Here is a 22617-nt window from a genome sequence, read left to right on the forward strand (position 1 = left end):
CAATCATTACTGTAAGCCTTCATCCAGACTCAGTAGCACAGATGAAATATCTGTATATCTTAATGTGTAGACCTTTTAGTATTTGAATAGTATTTGATTGTTTTTGAAACACAAGTGCTCTTGAAACATGAAATCCTGATAACAAGGCAACATGTAAAAAATACTTGTATTTCATTGTTTTTGTTTGTTTTATTACAGCAGACTTAACTTAGGGAATACAGTAAATTGCTGGCACAGTAAATAATGAGCCTTACTTCCTTCTTCAGAGTGTTGGCTCAGGCTAGGGCTCTGTTTCACCAATCGGAAGGTTGATGGTTTGAATCCAGTGAATGCCAGGAGTGATTCTACTCTGTTAGGCCTTTGGGCAAAGGCACTTAATCTGCAATTGCTTCGTCATGGGTATGACGTTAATCTATATCCAGCCCTGCAAGCAGGTTCTCCAACTTTCAGGGCAAATTTGGGGGTTGGTGACAGGAATGGCACTTCAGCCACCGGAACTTTCATTCCATTCAAACTACTGTAGTGCTGAGGTATAGCCCACTGCATGGCTGCACTTGGGCTCTCAAGCCTGAGATGGTGGGTGCAGCAACGTGCTGTACCAGTGCATGCTCATTACCATACCTTGCTCTCTTCTGTATTTCCACAGTGCTCCTCCTTGACTGGGGAAGGCTCATATGAAGAAAGTATAATCCTCCACCCTGCCAAAATGAAAGCCTTTCACCTGCCAAATGTGACCCTGGATGCAAAGTTTGCCAGTATGCCGCTGTATGACAGGGACCACACCTCCAGCAGACAGCAGCCCTATGACACTGTGATCTATGTGGGGCCTGGGGGAGCTGTCATCTCAGACCGGGAGCTTTGCGAAAACGAGGCCCCCTCTTCCTTCGTCCCCATCATCCCCTCTCTGAACCGGAAGCAGGTCAGAGAGTTGCCACTGGTGGAAGGAGACCGCTTCAAATGCAGCACGTTTGCAGAGCTGCAGGAGCATCTTGATTATATGGATGGAAGGGACAAGCCCACAGGCTGTGGAGGGAACAACGGGTCCCAGGTAGCCCCTGGGACAGAGAGCAGGATGACTAAACCTGTCGGGGTGGCGGCTCCTTCTCTTAGAGCCAATAAAGCTTCCTTATTGATGAGCAATTCCCTGCCACCAAGAGACTTTGTAGCAGCCAGAGGCTTCCCCCTCATGGAACAGCATGCACGGCCGATACTAACCTGTGATAGAGCTGACAGGGGATTACCTTTTGGTTTTAGACTAGTGAATACAGACAAGGATAGGCTACAGGCTTCTGACAGTCATTCTGTCATGTTTAAACATAGGATAGTGTCACATGACCCTGAGCCAGTGGTCCGTGAGAAGGTCCACTCTAATAAAAGGCGCCAGACTCCATCCAAACAGAAAAGCCCCATAAAATCCACAAGGTCTCCCCCAGTAGGCATGAGTCATCCATCTCAGAAGACTGAGCCCAGAGGCTCCCTGATGGTGAATGTAGGTCATCAAGCGAGCCACAGACCTGTGGAGGTAAGGTGCTTTGACAGGGACATGTTCAAGACAACGGTAACGCTACAGCAGCCAGTTGAGCTGAACGGTGAGGATGAGCTTGTGTTCACTCTGGTGGAGGAAGTGCCCCTTAGAGGCATGGTGGAGCAGGGACATCCCTCTGGCTTCATGAGTCTTCATAGTGATTGTTCCTGGCAGGCCTTAGCCTTCCACTCCCGCCCAGTCAGTATTATCACAAGTATCAACGATGAATATGACAAGTACATCTCTCAGGTGGTTGCTTGTGGACCTAAGACTAATGCTGTCCCAAATTTCCAGGGAAAATCAGGCAGTAAACATTCCTCTGGCAGGATCAATAAAGACAATGAACTCAAGTTAAAGAACAAAGAAGCTCACGCCTCATTTATCGCCTTGCCCCAACCGCACTATGTTATCCCAGATGATGCTTTCAACTTAGATTCACTCTTCCAACAAGAAGTCAAAATCTCACTGAATGACAGGGATTTGTATTTAATAGAGCCTAATAAGCACAGTACTGTCTCCTGCAAGCCTTCCATAGGCATGACTAAATGTCACTATATGCAAGTGCCAGAGTCTACCAAAGTGTCTGCCAAAGGACCTCGTGCAACTAAGGCAAACATTATTCACTCTACGCAGCACTCAAATAACCTGCAATCTGACCTGCCTAGGAAAATCAAACCTACCTCACTACTTGCCCAAGGCAGCAACAATAGTAACTATGGGCTACAGATGCCTGACAATGGCTCCTGGCTATTACTGGACAATGTGACAGATTCAAAAAGAGATTCTGGTAGGAAGTTCTTCCGGAATAGTATGAATGGCAGCTCCTCCAGGAAACAAAGTATGGGCGGTAGCACAAATCGAGCACGAAGAGGGCAAGCGACATCTGCATCACAAAGGGTGATTGATGGCTCTGAGAGGTCACGAAGTAAGAAAAATAAAGTTGGAGGCAGGATTCCCATTCTTCACCCACTGGGCACAGTTCCCATTATTTACAAATCTCATTCCAAAGAGAATCAAGACAGCTCGTCGGGAAGTGGAAGTCTGAGGTTTTCATTCTTTGAGAAGAGTGCAAATGGACAGAAAAACAATATGCCTTCAAAGCCGGGTTACATCCCTGTTATTGCTCCAATAGTTAGCAACTTTGAGCAGCCAACACAGATCTTAATGCCTGCTAGTGCCTTAACATCTGTAAGCAGGGAAGCAGGAAAATCTTCAGCGTTCAAAGTATCAGCTTCAGATAAACAATCTGACTTATGGTACAAAGAGCACTCTAGTAGCTATAAATCATCCAACTCACATAAAACAGCATGCAATCGTAAAACACAAGAGCCCACATCTGAATCTGAACAATACCATACTACTCAGACTGCCTCAAAGAAATTTAATAGCCAAGCATCAAGGGGATGCAAAGTTGAACTCTGTAAAGATAAAGATAATGGTGGTGCTTTCTGCAGCCACAATAAACTAAGTCATTCAATTCAGAAGACTGAAATTGCGACCTCATTGTCAGACCCAACAGATATTCCTGACTGTCAATCTGATACACTTGGAAGTCCATGCAAAATAGGACAAATGAGAGGCAGCATCAATCCCAGGACCATGGGCGTCAATGGACGCAAGATCCAGACAATGCCTAGCAGTTTCAAGCCCCTGAGCTCTTCTGTCAAATCCTTAGTGTGTCCAAGTAACCAGAATGGTAAAGTCCTCATCAATGAGACATCAGTGCCTCCATCTGGAATGGCTTTCAGTAGCCTGAAAGAAAGAGCTACTGCAACAGGTACCAAACAGGCCGCTCGGGTGGCTAACAGTCGTGTCAGTGAGCTGGTATTTGGAAGCCCTAGAAAACAATTCTGGAGCTCCAGGGATGGCAATAGAAGTGTTCCAAACCTTAGCGACAGCAAGTCCATTAATTCCATACCACCGTCCCCTTACAGCAAGATCACGGCTCCACGGCAATCGCAGCGATACGGCAGCAGTCACTGCAGCGACAACAGCAGTGTACTTAGTGGGGAGCTGCCCCCAGCCATGGGTCGCACCACTCTCTTCTACCACAGCAGGGACAGCGGGGGCAGTGCAGGCAGCAGTGGCTATGAAAGCATGATGCGGGACAGCGAGGCCATTGGCAGCACCTCCTCTACCCACAGCTCCATGAGTGAGAGTGGGGAATCATCACCAAGCCACACCAAAAGTTCTAAGCTTTCCAAAAAGAGAGCAAATGGTGAGTTCTGCCAAGCACCATCATTGCCACCATTCAATGTAACTCATTTATTCTTGCATTTAAAGCAGATTCATAGTGATTCATTCCCTTCGAACCTGAGGTGTGTTTCCCAAAAGTATAGTTGCTAACTACACTACAGGCCAGAAGTTTGGGCCCACTCTCAGATAAAAATAAATAAATAAATAAATAAATAAATAAATAAATAAATAAATAAATAAATAAATAAATAAACAAATGATACACTGCTTTGTCAAACTTTTAGTACAAAAAAATTATAAATTATTATAAATAATTAAAACAAATGTAACTGGTTTTCAGTATTTTATAGCTTGTAATTTAGCCACAAAGGGTGAAATTACTGGTTTTGTAGAAGACATATCAGGTCTATTTTTAGTACATTGACATTCACTTTGTGTTGAAATACTATTTTCTAATGTCAGAGCTTGATTTGCTCTTGACCTCTCTTGATTGTATCTTATATAAACTACATGATAGCCACTTGTATGCCTTGTCCCAGATCTGCTCCTCAATCTTCTGATCTACTGAATTACAACTGATAGGTCAGAATTTTTGAGAAATATTTGTTATTTTTATGCTTGTAATGGTTAGAAATGCACAGCTAACAAATGAATCAAATGGAAATTTTGAGTGTAGAAGGGTTCTCTCATTGATGAATAGCCAGAAAGTTAAATGATTCAAAGCATGGAGTGACCTACTATTTACAGAGAAAAAGGTTGACATGAAGCAACAGTTTCCATGGGACGAGTTGGACCAGCAAGTTTAAAATGAGTGTCTAGCAAATGAGACAGATTTGTTTGCATGCTTGAAAAGTTGCTGAGAGGGTTTGGACATAAGTTATTTCCAAAAATTGCTGGAAAGGACGTTGTGAATCTGTAGTGCTGTGTTAAAGGCAATGGGTGGTTATTATGATGAACAGCAATTATTTAATTCATTAAATTGCACTTACAATGCACAGTAAATGCCTACATTACACTTCAAAATCAGTCAGTTACATTTATTCTAAGTATTTCTAATATTTTTTTGTAAGAAAAGTTTGAAAAAGCGGTGTATCGTTAATATTTAAAAAAAAATAGGAGGGTGGGCCCAAACTTCTGGCCTGTATTATACATTAACAACTTGTGTATTTGGAAGTAAGCAAGAATGATGCAGGAGTTTCCCAAACCATAGTTAAAACTATGGAGGTAAAGAGGTTGCAAACTTACATAGTGCGATCCATTGTTAAACGACACAGGTGATTCTCAAAACCATAGTTCGAACGAACCTTCGAAAATATGGTAGAATTCATTACATAGATAAATATATATTCAGAGCTGCACGATTAAGATGCCACAATATCACATCAAGTAATATTGCAATATAAATTATAAAACCAAAAAGGAGATGAAATTACCCAAAATAAACCACTGCCAAATAGAAGATATCTAACAAAGAGTATGTCTAGTAAGTTGGCGGTGTTGTCGCGAGTTGTGTCAGCAGACACAAAGCAGTTCTAACACATGCAATATGATTATTATGCAAGCGCACATCATGATGATACTGAAACAATTTATCATTCAGTGCTTAGTATTAAATAGGAAAAATCATAAGGAAAGCAAATAAAACACGGGCAAATTAATTGTTAGAAAAATTTTATCACTTTTTTATCAGTGAGGGCTTTCCTTGTAATATGAAAAAGGATTATAAAAACACACTGGTGCTTGGATATGATCCCAGGGTTATGTAGGTGATAAATCTGGAATACCATGGTAACCACCCATCATTTCCACTGAGCCATTATTAGGCTATATGAACAGTAATGTAATCCATGTCATGAAATACATTGTAGCCAAATAGCTAATAGTTTTATTTTTTTTCCTCTATAGAAAGCACCATTGGGCGGCATGGTGGTGCAGTGGTTAGCACTGTTGCCTCACACCTCTGGGATCAGGGTTTGAATCTTCGCCTGGGTTAGATGTATGTAGAGATTACATGTTCTCCATGTTGTCGTGAGGTTTTCTCTGGGTACTCCAGTTTCTCTCCCCATAGTCCAAAGATATGCTGAGGCTAACTGGAGTTACTAAATTGCCCATAGGTGTAAATGGTGTGTGAGTGTGCCCTGTAATGGGCTGGCCCCCCATCCTGGGTTGTTTCCTATGGTGTGCCCATGGCTTCTGGGTTACGCCCTGGACCCCCCATGACCCAGAAAGATAAGCAGTTTGGAAAATGGATGGATGGAAGAAGCATCATGCAAGTATCATATTATGACACTAGTGCTGTTTTTGAATGTTTAATATTATTATTGGTGTTATATGACTTACGCAATAAATTAATAATCTAATATCGGCACAAGTGTCGTATTTAGAAATAATATTACAAAGTTTGTGATTTTTTGCCTGCAACCTATGCAATTAGTGGGAGAACATTTTAAAATGAATTTGAGGAAGCACTTCTTTATATAGCGTGTAGTTTGAGTATGGAATAGTCTTCCTGCTAGTGTAGCACAAGCTAAATCCCTGGGTTCCTTTAAATTAGAGCTAGATAAGATTTTACCAACTCTGAGCTATTAAAGTTCTCCCCAGACGAATTTGATGGGCCGAATGGCCTCCTCTTGTTTGTAAATGTCTTAGATTCTTATGTAACCCATTGCGTGACCAATCACCTCTGGAACCATGGCAGTTACAATAATTGTGGTTTAAACTATCGTAGTTCAAACTACTGTTTTGGGAAACAGTTGTACTTCGGATGATAGGTAACATAGTACGATGCATCATTAACATCGATCCAGTAACTTGGATCACTGTATGGTAAACACACCCCTGGTCAGATTGGTGAGGGTATGGCATGAAGATGCAAGTTTCCATGCAATTTCTGAACTTGTCCTATTCAGGGTTACAGGGGGGTCTGGATACTGTGCTTGAGGTTATGAGCACAAGGCAGAGAACTGACTGAATTGAATTGACTGCCAACCCATCACAGGGCACACTCACACACCATGCACTCACATGGGTGATTTGCTAACTCCAATTAATCTTAGTTTGTTTTTTGGACTGTGGGGAGAACAAGCAAACTCCACACAAATGGAACCATGACAGAGACTCAAACTCTGTTCCCAGAAGTCTAAGAGAACTGCTAACCACTGCACCACCACAAAACATCACAGATGCAAGTTTCATTATCACAATTTTATTTTCAGAATATTCATTTAATTTATTCAGTTGTGGATGTCCTAATTATCAAACAAATTTTATGACACAATCCCTGCTTTCTTCAGTAAACATCCTACTGGAAAATATTTATGCAGAGTTTGACTCATAAGGTTAAGAACTCAGCATTGCAGATGCAAATATTATGGAACAAATGCTCTTCATTTTTGAATTACTGTCCCTTTCTGAAAATGTTTGGGCAGTTTGGTAGATTCCTTACATAAATTACAATATAACAGTGATCATATTAATTGAGAATCTCTTTAGCCTTGTAAAGCAATATGATTTAATTTATTAGAACTGAAACAGGAACTGGGAACAGGCAGTTCCCAAGATATGAGATCTGTTCCCCAAATCTGTCTTTATGTCACATTTGTAGATAAGTCGGAAAAACAACAACACAGTACCCTTCGTTAATAATTATAATAAAAATATCCATCCATCCATTCATCCATTTTCCAAACCACTTATCCTAGTGGGTCGCGGGGGGTCCGGAGCCTATCCCGGAAGCAATGGGCACGAGGCAGGGAACAACCCAGGATGGGGGGCCAGCCCATCGCAGGGCACACTCACACACCATTCACTCACACATGCACACCTATGGGCAATTTAGCAACTCCAAATAGCCTCAGCATGTTTTTGGACTGTGGGGGGAAACCGGAGTACCCGGAGGAAACCCCACGACGACATGGGGAGAACATGCAAACTCCACACACATGTGACCCAGGCGGAGACTCGAATCCGGGTCCCAGAGGTGTGAGGCAACAGTGCTAACCACTGCACCACCATGCCACCCCCTAATAAAAATATTATTATTATTATTATGTGTGACGCCCGCTCCGTCCGCTCCTCGTGTGTGCCACGCCCCCTAATTACCCACGTGTGATTTCCTGATCGTGCCCAGTCGTGTCTTGTTTCCTGCTGCCTTGTTTCATGTATTTAAGTTCCTGATTTGTACTAACCCGTGTCTGTCATTGATGTTTGTTTGCGTGAGATCCCCGGTCCTGTTATTAAATTCCTGGTTTACCCCGACTTCTGCCTGTCCGCCTGCTTCCTGCCCGTTCGATCGCCGCTCTGCCCGCGATCGCAGCGTATCTCCCGTGACATTATGCTGTACAGTAAAAGTAATTCGGTGCTGCACTGTATGTTGAGCCAACGAATTGCTGAGGCCATGTAATGTTTTTACAAGCATCACAAAGTTTTACATGTGTTTGTTATTACAAACAATTGTATTTTAATAAAAATTTTTATGTAATAGACTTCATGGCAGTCTGTCCATAAGTACAAGTTGTCCGTAAATTGGATGTTCGTAGCCCAAGGACTGTCTGTAATTACGAGGACAGCAAGCTGATCAAATTATTTATTGAAATTAGAATTTCTTTGTATCAGTTTTAACATACATAACCACAAATCTAGAAAAGGAAACAATTGTGCACACATATCCAATGTGTCACGATCTCGCTGGCAACGCGGGCGATTGTCGGGCAGAGTGAGCGTGCAAAGAGCAGGCAGGCAAGCGGGATACGGGGAAAACGGGGATTTATTTGGAGACAGGAATGGGCAAGACGGAACAAGGGAAAAGACGCTCACCAACATCAATGACGGACAAGGGAAACCGGGGAGACCAGGATTTAAATACACAGGACTAATCAAAGTAACTAGACAAAGCTGGAGACGATCAGGGAAAAACACGTGGGTAATCAGGGGGCGTGGCACACACGAGGAGCGGCCGAGCCGGGCATGACAGAACCCCCCCCCAAAGGCGCGCTTCTCCGGGCGCGCCAAGGAAGGGGGCGACGGACCGGACGAGGCAAAACAGGACCTGAAAAACAAAAACAGAATCAATGACGCGGGATCGGGAACGAGACAGAGGCACAGAACACAGCGAGGGACAAGACAAAGGACAAAACCTGACAGAGGGCCGGAAAGCAGACAGACAGACGAGAAAGGGCGAAACAGAGGGCACAGGCGGGACACAAGGGCCAGGAGTGAATGGAGGGAACACAGGAGGACGTGAAGCAGAGACGGGAGGAACAAAGCGAGGGGGAGCAGAGACAGGCGGGACAAAGAAAGGGGAAGCAAACGAAGGAGGGACCAGGGCAGGAGAGAAGGGAGAGAAGGCGGGGGAACAAAGGGGAGCCCGAGGGAGACCCCGCGGGCGACGGGCGGCAGCCGGAGGGGCCGCAGGCGGCCGGGAGGCCGGAGCCGGAGGGGACCTCGGAGGGGCAGAGGAGGCAGGGCGAGGGACCCGCGGAGGGGCCAGGGAGGGAGCAGGAGGGAGCACCGGGGAAGGGGACGAGGGAGCTGGAAGGGGCCAGGGCGAAGGCAAGGCGAGGGGGGGAGCCGCTGCAGGCGGCGACGTCCTCCGACGAGCTGAAGGTGGGGACCCCGCAGGCGACCGAGGAGCCGCCGTCGGGGAGTCCCCAGGCGACAGACCAGGCACCGGAGGGGGCAGCGAGGCAGGGCGCCGAGGCACCGGAGTGGGACCCGCAGGCAACAGTCGATCCGGAGGGCCAGGACCCGCGGGCGCCAACCGAGCCCCAGCGCAGACGAGGCAGGGCGAGCCAAGGGGCAGGGCGGGCGGGACCCCAGCCCTGCGTCTGTGCCCCCTCCCCCTGCAGGACACAGACAGGCTGACCCCAGGTCAGGGTCGACGTTGCCGGGATGAGGGACAAGGAGTCACAAGTGCTGTCCCCGAGGGGTCCCCTTCCAGCTCCTCCACCTCCGAAGAGGGAGGAGCCAAGATGGAGTCATCCGGGACCACCTCGGGGACTAGAGTGAAAGGAACTGGGGCAGCAGGCGGAGGGAGCGCCTCTGGAGCTGCTGCAGGCGGAGGGGGCGCCTCTGGAGCTGCTGCAGGCGGAGGGGGCGCCTCTGGAGCTGCTGCAGGCGGAGGGGGCGCCTCTGGAGCTGCTGCAGGCGGAGGGGGCGCCTCCGGAGCTCCTCAGCCATCCTCTCCAGATCTGAATACGGGGAGTCTGGAGAGAAAGAGGTGAAATCCTGCCCCAGTTGCGCAGCGAGCCTTTCCCCCTCTTGGGGGCCCTGTGGGGCCGGTTCCCCCATCACCCTCCAGTACAGTCCCTGGAGGGTGAAGTACCTGTCGGCGAGGGCTGCGGGCGATACGGGCGTGGCCCCTTTAAGAGGGCGGGGTATTCGCGGGATGGCGTCCCTCACCGCCTTACACCCTCCCCAAGTTGTCAGCCGCTCGGGCCGGTTATCGCACCGCTTGGGGGGCGGCAGCTGTTCCGCAGGGAGGGACTCTGGGTCCGGGAAGATGAAAGGCTCGTCCTCTTCATCCTCGCTCGGAGCCCAGAGCCTCGCCAGGGAGCAGGGTCCCAGACCGTACGGTCCCAGGTCGGGACCCAGGACGAGCTCCTCCTCCTGAGGGAGTCAAGGGCTGGAGAGCGAGCAGGCGCCCAGACGGATCGGCTCTTCAGGGAGCTTCTTCTGCCTTCTCCGCTTCTTCTTGTGGTCCGTCATTCTGTCACGATCTCGCTGGCAACGCGGGCGATCGTCGGGCAGAGTGAGCGTGCAAAGAGCAAGCAGGCAAGCGGGATACGGGGAAAACGGGGATTTATTTGGAGACAGGAACGGGCAAGACGGAACACGGGAAAAGACGCTCACCAACATCAATAACGGACAAGGGAAACCGGGGAGACCAGGACTTAAATACACAGGACTAATCAAAGTAACTAGACAAAGCTGGAGACGATCAGGGAAATACACGTGGGTAATCAGGGGGCGTGGCACACACGAGGAGCGGCCGAGCCGGGCATGACACAATGTGTGTGTGTATGTGTGTGGGGGGTAGTTGGATAGGGGAGCATGGGGTATAAGGCATGTGTACATCATGCATATTATAGCAGTATGTGAATGCTGAGTCACCTCTACGCATGGGTTTGCACTGAGGGAAGAATCTAGGATGAACAGAAGAAGTACAACAGAGTAAAACTGCAAACACACACACACACACACAAATTGTGTCAGGTAGCAGTGCTACCCACTGAATCAACTTTTCTTTGTTCAAAGCATATGTATCATAGTTTTGATCTTCAGACTTGCCACAACACGAACTGGTTTAAAGTAGGACTTGTTTGTAACTGACTAAGTAAATACTTCTACTGGGCATGCAAAGCTGATGCCAAACATACAAATCAATAATACTTCCCTCTTTAGGTGGGCAGGATCATTTCCTACCTATATACATCCAGCAAGTTGCTCTTTTGACTGAATTCACTGTTTATTTTAACTGCATTGACATTTGCCCGCAAACTGTTCATTTTTAACTTATAAGTCCCAACAATGCTTCATGTAGGATGTGTCCTTTAAGAGCAATTATACATACGCAGACTTTTCATCATATTTTAGACTTGAATAAAGTTTATGATGTTTCCTTTAATTTGTATATACAGAATCTCCTCTACTTACGAATGAGTCACGTTCGTAAGCTGCTTGTAACTTGACATGTTCGTAACTCATTATTCAACATCATTTTAAGGGTATACGCCAGTACAAAGAACTAGGATGCTGGGAGTACGTGCGGTACACTGCTGCGTAGTGGGAATAGCAGCCAGAAGTTGTACTAGGCAGAATTGGGGGTGGTGTGTGGCTCCGTGGGCTAAGCTTGTATGCCTGTATAGTAATTACAACGTCATAGGTTCAAACCCAGCCTCAGTACATCTGGCAGTTCTTGAGCAAGACCCTTAACCCCCACCTCCCTGGGTGCCTCAACAGATGACTACCCTTTGCAGATAGCTTACTTTATAAAGAGGAAGTTGAGGGAGGTGTAAACATAATTTCCCCATGTGGATCAATAAATTATTATTATAAAGAAATTGATGTTGTGGACAGGAAATGGGAGCCCAACAAGCACAATTTGGACTTTCAGTGCTCTTCGTTTGTATGTCTGAAAGTTTGCAAGTTCATAAGTAGAGGAGCGTCTGTATATCCTTTATATATCTGGAGCAGACACAGATAGCATTAATGTGCAGACAGTGCTGCATAAATTATATGACTGTTATAGCAGTTCGGGGGCACTAAACTGTACTTTCCTGTTGTAATATATCATTGAATAATACTTACTGCTCCTGTGTCTGCAATAAAAGTATCACTCTGGACAACCTGTTATTGTATCTGTTTAAAGCTGGATAATACTACTACATTCCACATTGGTCATTGGTCTGCATGACTGAATCATAATCTGTTCCTATGTACCTCTGTTCCAGGCAGTCAGAGGCGACGGCTAATTCCAGCTCCCATGCCCAACATTTTGTCCCTCGGCAGAAAATTCACTAGCCAGAGGTCAGATCACACTTTGCCTCTTAAGACGCCCTTTGAGATCAAGGTATACAAGATCGATAATATGCCGGAGAGGCCGCAGCAGGGGGCGCCAGATGCTGGCACCACCCCCCTGCTCAGCTACAGTACGTTTTTCCAACTCTACCGTTATTATCTGGTGTGTTTTCATTGTTTTGTTTTGACCATTTTTCTACCAGTTATTTCAGTATATTATTTCTATAGTTGGTTCACATCTTTGGCTAATAACGTAAAAGATGCATGTGATGCACCCAAAAAAATGAGTTGCTAATGAATGGTTTGATGCTAAAGATTATATTTCACGTGCAGCTCGCCTCCAAATAGAGCAGTAATTAAAATCATTGTGATAAATTTTTATTACCTGCATTTGTGATTTAACTTCCTAATTAGGAACTTGGGATTTATGCAGGAAACTACAGTATAACACTTTGACTTTGGAGGACAAAAGATAATAAGGGACACTATAGTGTGCCTTCAACGTGTCTGTCCTAGGAAAAGAAAGCATTTAGATTAGCATTCAAATTTTCTATTTTTTTTTCTTAATAAATACAGCCAGTGCACTCTGATTAATACTATGCAAGTTGGTAGTCTTTGATATGAACGATTGTCTTTAGTACAAAGCAGCTTGTTTAATTCCTTTTGCAGCTATGATTGAGAAAGTCATTCATGCAGAAATTGGACTTTATGCTGGCGGTGTGATCCTCCTTGCAGGGCCAACAGATATGCCGCGCCAGGATGAAAATGGTAGGGAGGCGCCGGCTGCAGATTCAGCAGCCAGAAGGCCAACAGCGGAGGTTGAAGGAGGAGCTGGGAGAGGCCAAGCAAAAGTGGATGATAAACACAAGAAAGCCAGCAGGAAGAAGTGAGAAACAGGAAAGTGAGAGAAGGATCATGTCACTGATGTGATTTATTTCTTTTTTAATATGGATATGTTTGACTGATTAAAAAAGATAAAGAACTAAAGCTGTTTTACATGTGAAACAGCAGGTTACAGAAATAACACCAATCATGGTCAAAAGATCTTGAAAATGAGAATTTAACCCTGAGCTGTAACACTATATAACACTGCATCATCCATACACGGGGGTAATCACGTTCGTCCTGTTGAGCTCATTGTGTTCACTTGTGTTACTACAGTGATGCTTATTAATGCTAATGGAACTTTTAATGGATTAACAGTTGGTCAGAAGTGAACAACTTTCTATAACCAAAGTTCAAAAATGTATTCTATTGTTTTCAAATTTATTAAAACTTACATGATTTCTTGCTCATAACTGTAGCTCAGTAAGAAGGGCATTGTGCTAACAATGCAAAGGTCTTATAAGTCACATTTTTAGAGAGGTAAATGTAAACTAAAGTTCTTTGGGATATAAGAAATAAAAAATTAAATACAAATGATGCAATCTAATTTAATTATTAAATCCTTTTACAACATGCTTAATTTATGGCAAACAAATCATTCATAGTAACATATATTCTGCTTTATCTTATACATCTTATACTCAGCAAACTGAGTCCAAAACTGTAAATTTTTTATGATTTGCAGATTTGAAGCATTACTTAGTTGCAATTCATTGTCATATTCTATCAAGTTTTATCTTATTTTTTTCTAAGTTAACAGTTTTATCTGGAATGAAAATGAATAACAGATATATTCACATGCATATGGTACTGCTGTCAGATGCAGAGCTGAGGAAGCAGAAGATCTTGTGCAACAAGCATATATCACATATGAAAATAACCATCAATCAAACACTCTCCAGGGAGGTTTATAAAGACAAGTATAACAACCTGCAGTCCATAAAGTACCATTCTGACAGTTTATAGTCTTCACATCCTTTACATGATATGCAGCAGCTATCAGAGGCGTTTAATCCCTGAAGTGTTCACATCCTTTTTCCTTTCCTCTAGCTGAGATAGAGCAGAAATGGGAAAAAGAGTCTCAGCTGCCATTGAAGGCTCCAGAGCAGACCCAGGACACCTGGAATACCATGTTAATGCATACAAATTGTGATAAAGATCTGCTTTGATATTGTGGTTTAGACATTCAACATGCAAGACGCAGTCAAAGTCTCAACACATTGAATTTGGAGGGCAATAATCTGTGTGCTGGGCATCAAGCATCGTCTTTGAAGAGGCTAAGAAAAGCAGCTGAATGATGGGCCACACCAGAGAAAGACAGAATGTGGCTTTCATCCTTCATAAGAAGAAAAAAAACAAACTCATTTTCACAGATATTTCCATGCAACTGTAGTAGCACTGAACATTTAAGAAAGCAAGAAGTTTATTCCTTAAAGCAGTGTCATTTGAAGCATATGTTTGACCACTTTCACATTTCAGCCAAAGCTGTCCTCTTAGGCAATCTATTTCACTTTTGCCATCTTTCCTATAGTTATTTCTTTCAAAAATGAATACGCTTTAAAAATATGTACCTATGTCATGCATAAATACAGAATGTCTCAATTTTTCCCTGCATGATGAGTCAGAAGTCAAATAAGATTTTGTTTTCAAAGTGCCTTTTATGCTTTTAAAGTTATGGGAATTCTCTTTTATATCTATGAACAGTATTATGGAATGTTTCCTATAAATAAATATTTCAGAAAGGAGAGGGGTGGCCAGTAATGTTATATAGGGCTTTGGGACTGCAGGTTTTTTTTTGTATTTCAGTACTCAGTATATTTATCAAAGCCATCATTTGGGTTTTGCGGGTTTGAATAATATACAGGATATTATACCGGTGGTGCCCAACCTTTTTTTACAGTAAGACTTGTTATTACAAAGAAAACACCGTGACGAATGACCAAATCACAATGGTAGGCTTTTTGGGGGCTCCACCTCACAGTATATTTTGTAAAATGAGGGGGGTCCAACCTCACAGTATATTCTGCAGGTCAAGTGGTGGGTCCCCCTTTAGTTGGCTACCACTGACATAAAGAAGTATCCTTTAATAATCGTGTGATCCACATGGAAACATGTGCAATGAACCATAAAATTCTGACCGACTGGTCAGACAATACTGTAAAAAAGTCTTAGGCAGTCAAAGAAAACTTTACTTAAATGATGTTGATGAAAAACTATATTATTTAAGTACTTATTTATATTATTATATTATCAGATCATAGATAGATAGATAGATAGATAGATAGATAGATAGATAGATAGATAGATAGATAGATAGATAGATATTCATTAAAGTCTTACCATTTCAACCCCCTCTTGTTTCAAAACCCCTGTACTTGCAGGGACACCATACACCAATGTAATTTTTGACTTGACCAGTAGAATACTATTTTTAGATAATTAAATACCTCACTAGGTCATTTAACTGAGAAATTAATTATGTGAGCTGGTAGTGAATTTTAATAAAAAATATGGAATGATTGGGATGCCCCTCGGTTTGCTTTAAGCCATTTATTTGAATGCCTAAGACTTGTGTCCAGTACTGTATATACTTTTCAAATTCAAGTGATATTATTTGAAATTAATAATTAAAAAAAAATTTCTGGTATGCAGAAAAGTGTTTTTTAAATCCCTACTGCAGTAACAGGGAGTTATTAAAAACCAGTGAGCATTTTCAGCTTATATTTGGTTATAAATAAATAAAACAAAGCAGATGCCAGGGGGCCGGGAAATAATAATCTTACAGTTTTGATTGTTTGATTGTTTTTGTCACGACTGAGATCGCGGAAGCAGGAACAGGGAGACGAGGAATCAATTCTAATACAGGACATCAAAACACGCAACATCAATGACTGGACTGGGGAAACATACTCGAACACGGACTGAAATACACAAGACTAATGGCAGGAAACATAGAACAGCTGGTAAAAGTAGAGATTCCACACGACGTTAATGAGGGACTCGTTTATAACGGTATATCGTCTATAACGGATGAGGTCCGCTGGTCATGCGCCTTTAAAAGCATGCAGAAAAAGCATTGGATATAGTGGGCTTGCATATAACGGAATTTTGCTTATAATGGAGAAACAAGTTGGTCCCCAGGGCCGCTTTTAGCTGTAGTTTTGTTCACTGTAACGGGCATGCAGGTCAGGTAGAGTTGGCTTACTACATGTACAATATAATAATCTATACCATATGTGTGTGTGCTGGGGTGTGGCATGAGTAAATGCTTTCCTGTAATTGTGTTCTGCATTTTAGTGTGTGTTTGTGCGTATATATATATATATATATATATATATATATATATATATATATATATATATATATACACACAGGAGCGAGCAACAAGGAACAACTCAGGACACACTTCAGTGACAGACCTAGGGAATTGGACTCGGACTCGGACTAAAATATACAATGGCAAAACAGGAAACAGCTGATAATGAGGAATTCACACAAGGAAAATGAGGGGACGTGGGACACAGGAGGATCAAATGAGCAGGTCATGACATATGATATAAATATATATATATATAAGGAGAGAGAGACAGAGAGAGTATGAGACTACTTTATGCTTAAGACTTTTTAATTGCTCAAAAATTAACCCATTTGATATTACAATAACTCCGGTTTCCCCCCACGGTCCACAAACATGCTGAGGCCAATTGGAGTCTCTAAACTGCCCGTAGGAGTGCATGTGTGAGTGAATGGTGTATGAGTGTGCCCTGCGATGGGCTGGCCCCCCATCCAGGGTTGTTCCCTGCCTCGTGCCCATTGCTTCCGGGATAGGCTCCGGACCCCCTGCAACCCAGTAGGATAAGCGATTTCGAATTTATCAGTTATTGAAAAGTCATTGATACCTAGTCAGATACCTAGGTGATCATTGCCTCAGAGTCCAACCCTCTCCTCAGGGCCACCTTAGCCATTCCATGCATTTCTCAATTTTACACCAGCTCACATAATTAACTTAATTTTAGTTTTCATGAGGCACTGATTACTCAAATAATACAACACTATACTAGTAAATTCTGTGGTGACTTGTTCCAGGCACTGGAAGTCTGCACAATAGTACAAACAATTCCTGTATATACAATAATTGCATTAGAATATTCTACCTGTACAGTCTGCAGACAGGGGTTTCTAAGAGAGCTTTAAAGAGTGACATAGAAGAATACTGTGACACCGCAAGGCCAATCAGTACCATTCATTAAGATCATTAATGATCATTAAGATTTCCATCTAGCTTTTCGCTACACCACTTGTGTTCATTGTGCTGTTTAATATGTGTAACCAATGCTTTTACGTTGTAAATAGAAAGTGCTACCCCCATGTAATTCCCATATAGCGTCTCCCATGGACTGCATGTCTTTTCAATGGCATCAACCCCAAGTGTGAATGTCATGTAAATTGTGGGCTTCCCTTGTCTGTGCCACAGATACTAGTCTCTGGCAGTGCACTGTTAATAAACACAGAACTTCCATTCCTTTTCATAAAAAACTGATTCCTCTGGATTATTAAGAGTATGACCCACCACACAGTATTTTTTTTTTACTTATTTTATTGGGCTGATAACATTTTTTATTTGTTATTATTATTATTATTATTATTATTATTGTTGTTGTTGTTGTTGTTTTGTGGCAATGCTTTCATTTTTATTATGTATTTTTTGAATGAAGTATTGGTCTTATTGTCTATCATTATAATAACCTTGTCCACTGAGTGAACACTCAACTGAAGAAGACCCAAGCTTCCATCCATCCATCCATCCATCATCTCCCGCTTAATCCGGAGTCGGGTCGCGGGGGCAGCAGCCTCAGCAGGGAGACCCAGACTTCCCTCTACCCGGCCACTTCGTCCAGCTCCTCTGGGCGGATCCCGAGGCGTTCCCAGGCCAGCCGAGAGACATAGTCTCTCCAGCGTGTCCTGGGTCTTCCCCGGGGTCTCCTCCCAGTGGGACATGCCCGGAATACCTCCCCAGGGAGGCGTCCCGGAGGCATCCTGATCAGATGTCCGAGCCACCTCATCTGGCTCCTCTCGATGCGGAGGAGCAGCGGCTCTACTCTGAGTCCCTCCCGAATGACTGAGCTCCTCACCCTATCTCTAAGGGAGAGCCCAGCCACCCTGCGCAGGAAACTCATTTCGGCCGCTTGTACCCGCGACCTCGTTCTTTCGGTCACTACCCAAAGCTCATGACCATAGGTGAGGGTAGGAACGTAGATCGACTGGTAAATCGAGAGCTTCGCCTTTTGGCTCAGCTCTCTCTTCACCATGACAGAGCGATGCAGCGCCTGCATGACTGCTGACACCGCACCGATCCGCCTGTCGATCTCCCGCTCCATCGTTCCCCCACTCGTGAACAAGATCCCGAGATACTTAAACTCCTCCACTTGGGGGAGGACCCCATCCCCAACCCGGAGAGAGCATTCTACCCTTTTCCGGCTGAGAACCATGGTCTCGGATTTGGAGGTGCTGATTCTCATCCCAGCCGCTTCGCACTCGGCTGCGAACTGCTCCAGTGAGAGCTGAAGGTCACGGCTCGATGAGGCCAACAGAACCACATCATCCGCAAAAAGCAGAGACCTAATCCTGAGGTCACCGAACCAGACGCCCTCAACGCCCTGGCTACGCCTAGAAATTCTGTCCATAAAAACTATGAACAGAATCGGTGACAAAGGGCAGCCCTGACGGAGTCCAACCCTCACCGGAAACGAGTCCGACTTATTGCCGCCCATGCGGACCAAGCTCTGGCACCGGTCATACAGGGACCGAACCGCCCTTAAAAGGGAGCCCGGTACCCCATACTCCCGGAGCACTCCCCACAGGACCCCCCGAGGGACACGGTCGAATGCCTTCTCCAAGTCCACAAAACACATGTAGACTGGTCGGGCAAACTCCCATGAACCCTCCAGAACCCTGCTGAGAGTATAGAGCTGGTCCACTGTTCCATGGCCAGGGCGAAAACCACACTGCTCCTCCTGAATCCGAGGTTCGACAATCCGGCGGACCCTCCTTTCCAGGACCCCCGAATAGACCTTGCCAGGGAGGCTGAGGAGTGTGATCCCCCTGTAGTTGGAGCACACCCTCCGGTCCCCCTTCTTAAAGAGGGGGACCACCACCCCGGTCTGCCAATCCAGAGGCACTGCCCCCGATGTCCACGCGATGCTGCAGATGCATGTCAGCCAGGACAGCCCCGCAGCATCCAGAGCCTTGAGGAACTCTGGGCGAATCTCGTCCACCCCCGGGGCCCGGCCACCGAGGAGCTTTTTGACCACCTCAGCGACCTCCACCCCCGAGATAGGCGAGTCCACCCCCAAGTCCCCACACTCTGCTTCCATATCGGAAGGCGTGTCGGTGGGATTGAGGAGGTCTTCGAAGTACTCCCTCCACCGACCCAAAACGTCCCGAGCTGAGGTCAGCAGCGCACCATCCCCACCATAAATAGTGTTGATGCTGCACCGCGTTCCCGCCCGGAGCCGCCGGATGGTGGACCAGAATCTCCTCAAAGCCATCCGGAAGTCGTTCTCCATGGCCTCACCAAACTCCTCCCACACCCGAGTTTTTGCCTCAGCGACCGCCAAAGCCGCATTCCGCTTGGCCTGCCGGTAGCCGTCAGCTGCGTCTGGAGTCCTACAGGCCAGAAAGGCCCGATAAGACTCCTTCTTCAGCTTGACGGCATCCCTTACCACCGCTGTCCACCAGCGGGTTCGGGGATTGCCGGCGCGACAGGCACCAACCACCTTACGGCCACAGCTCCGGTCAGCCGCCTCCACAATGGAGGCACGGAACATGGCCCATTTGGACTCAATGTCCCCCGCCTCCCCCGGGATATGAGAGAAGTTCTGCTGGAGGTAGGAGTTGAAACTCTCCCTGACAGGGGATTCCGCCAGACGTTCCCAGCAGACCCTCACTATACGCTTGGGCCTGCCAGGCCTGGCCGGCTTCCTCCCCCACCAGCGGAGCCAACCCACCACCAGGTAGTGACCGGTTGACAGCACCGCCCCTCTCTTCACCCGAGTGTCCAAAACATGCGGCCGCAAGTCCGACGACACGACTACAAAGTCGATCATCGAACTGCGGCCTAGGGTGTCCTGGTGCCAAGTGCACATATGGACACCCTTATGCTTGAACATGGTGTTCATTATGGACAGTCCGTGACGAGCACAGAAGTCCAATAACAAAACACCGCTCGGGTTCAGATCAGGGGGGCCGTTCCTCCCAATCACGCCCCTCCAGGTCTCACTGTCGCTGCCCACGTGAGCATTGAAGTCCCCCAGCAGAACAAGGGAGTCCCCAGGAGGAGCGCTCTCCAACACCCCTTCCAAGGACTCCAAAAAGGGTGGGTATTCTGAACTGCTGTTTGGCGCATAAGCGCAAACAACAGTCAGGACCCGTCCCCCCACCCGAAGGCGGAGGGAGGCTACCCTCTCGTCCACTGCGGTAAACCCCAATGTACAGGCACCCAGCCTGGGGGCAATAAGTATGCCCACGCCCGCTCGGCGCCTCTCCCCGCGGGCAACTCCAGAGTGGAAAAGGGTCCAACCCCCCTCAAGGAGACTGGTTCCAGAGCCCAAGCCGTGCGTCGAGGTGAGTCCGACTATATCTAGCCGGAACTTCACAACTTCGCGCACCAGCTCAGGCTCTTTCCCCATCAGAGAGGTGACATTCCATGTCCCTAGAGCTAGCTTCTGCAGCCGAGGATCGGACCGCCAAGGTCCCCGCCTTTGGCCGCCGCCCAGATCACCTCGCACCCGACCCCTATGGCCCCTCCCATGGGTGGTGAGCCCATTGGAGGGGGGACCCACGTGCCTTGTTCGGGCTGCGCCCGACCAGGCCCCATGGGTGTAGGCCTGGCCACCAGGCGCTCGCCATCGAGCCCCACCCCCAGGCCTGGCTCCAGGGGGGGGGGCCCCGGTGACCCGCGTCCGGGCAAGGGAAAACGTGGTTCCAAAATTTTTTCCATCAAAGACCCAAGCTTAATTTTCTAAAACTGTGGAAAAAAAGGGAAAAAAAACACGTTATATACAGGTTACACACAGAAAACAAAATCCCAAATCATAGTCCAAAGTTACACACAGGCCTACAGTAAGTCCAGGGCAGACCTGAAGCGGGGCATCAAGAAAGCCAAGCTCAGCTACAAGCTGAAGGTGGAGAAGCACTTTGTCAACTCTTCAGGGGGCATTCAGGCCATCTCTGACTATACGCTGCGTTCCAAATTATTATGCAAAACATATTTTTCTTAGATTTTCCAAATTACCTATATGAATTGCAGTCATTGTAATTTTCCAGTCATTAACTATTAGAGTACAATTGAAAGGTTTTTGAACAAACTGCCCAATGATAACAGTATATTTCAAAAAAATAAAACACTCAAAATGCACTCAAATGCATGTTCCAAATTATTATGCACAACAGAGTTTCCAAACTTTTCATTTTTATAAAGAACAAAAAATGGTCATTTGTGAAATTATAAGCATTAGCAGGTTATTACAAACTGAAATCAAACAGTATTCAAGTCAAAACTTTATTATAGGTGATGTTACATTTGCACATAGGACCCCTTGTTCGAAAGGAGCTTCTGAACTCTCCCATCCATTGAATTTGTCAGGTTTTTGATGGTGTCTGCTTCAATTGTTTTGCATGAGGACAGAATAGCCTCCCAGAGCTGTTGCTTAGATGTGAACTGCCTCCCACCATCATAGACACTCCATTTGATGATGCTCCAGAGGTTCTCAATAGGGTTGAGGTCAGGGGAGGATGGGGGCCACGCCATAAGTTTGTCCCCTTTTATGCCCATAGCAGCCAGAGATGCAGATGTGTTCTTTGCAGCATGAGACATCTTGCTGCGGAATGCACGGTTCTTCTTTTTGAACCATGGCAGGAACTGCGCTTTGAGAAACTCCACATACTTTATGGATGTCATTTTTACCCCGTCAGGGATCCTAAAGGGGCCGACAATCTCTCTCCCTATGATTCCAGCCCAAAACATTACTCCACCTCCTCCTTGTTGGCGCCGTAGCCTTGTTTGCATGGGGTGGCCATCAACCAGCCATCCACCACTCCATCCATCTGGACCATCGAGGGTTGCACGACACTCATCGGTGAACAAAACAGTTTTGAAGTCAGTCTTCATGTATTGTTTGGCCCACTGAAGCCGTTTCTGCTTGTGTGCAGTGGATAGGGGAGGTCAAAAGGATGGCTTACGCACAGCTGCAAACCTCTGGAGGACCCTGCATCTTGTTGTTCGGGGCACGTTGGAGGCACCAGCAGCTTCAAAAACTTGTCTGCTGCTAAGACAAGGCATTTTTGCAGCTGCTCTTTTAACCCAATGTAATTGCCTGTTGGAAAGAGTCCTGGATCTTCCCGTATCAGCACGCACACGTGTGTGCTCTGAATCAGCTACATACTTCTTGATTGTGCGATGATCGCGATGAAGTGTCTTGGCAATGTTGATTGTT

At 45.7% G+C, this 22617-nt stretch overlaps 1 protein-coding gene across 5 annotated transcripts in view; it reads left to right on the forward strand.

The window, feature by feature from the left end:
* Positions 1-16421, forward strand: part of LOC125720866 (kinesin-like protein KIF26B) — a 33173-nt gene extending 16752 nt beyond the window's left edge. Inside the window, exons 9-12 of one of the 5 annotated variants that reach the window (XM_048996737.1) lie at positions 647-3743; positions 12172-12369; positions 12974-13139; positions 14174-16421. In XM_048996737.1, the coding sequence (XP_048852694.1) occupies positions 647-3743; positions 12172-12369; positions 12974-13128 (3450 nt within the window). In that variant the 3' untranslated portion in view covers positions 13129-13139; positions 14174-16421. Of the gene's footprint in view, positions 1-646; positions 3757-12171; positions 12370-12973 lie in introns of those variants that run through there. The other 4 variants (XM_048996738.1, XR_007385583.1, XM_048996739.1 and 1 more) reach the window with 4 other exon arrangements.
* Positions 16422-22617: the final 6196 nt, after the last annotated feature.

This window comes from Brienomyrus brachyistius, unplaced genomic scaffold, assembly GCF_023856365.1.
Source record: "Brienomyrus brachyistius isolate T26 unplaced genomic scaffold, BBRACH_0.4 scaffold27, whole genome shotgun sequence".
Lineage (NCBI taxonomy): Eukaryota > Metazoa > Chordata > Actinopteri > Osteoglossiformes > Mormyridae > Brienomyrus > Brienomyrus brachyistius.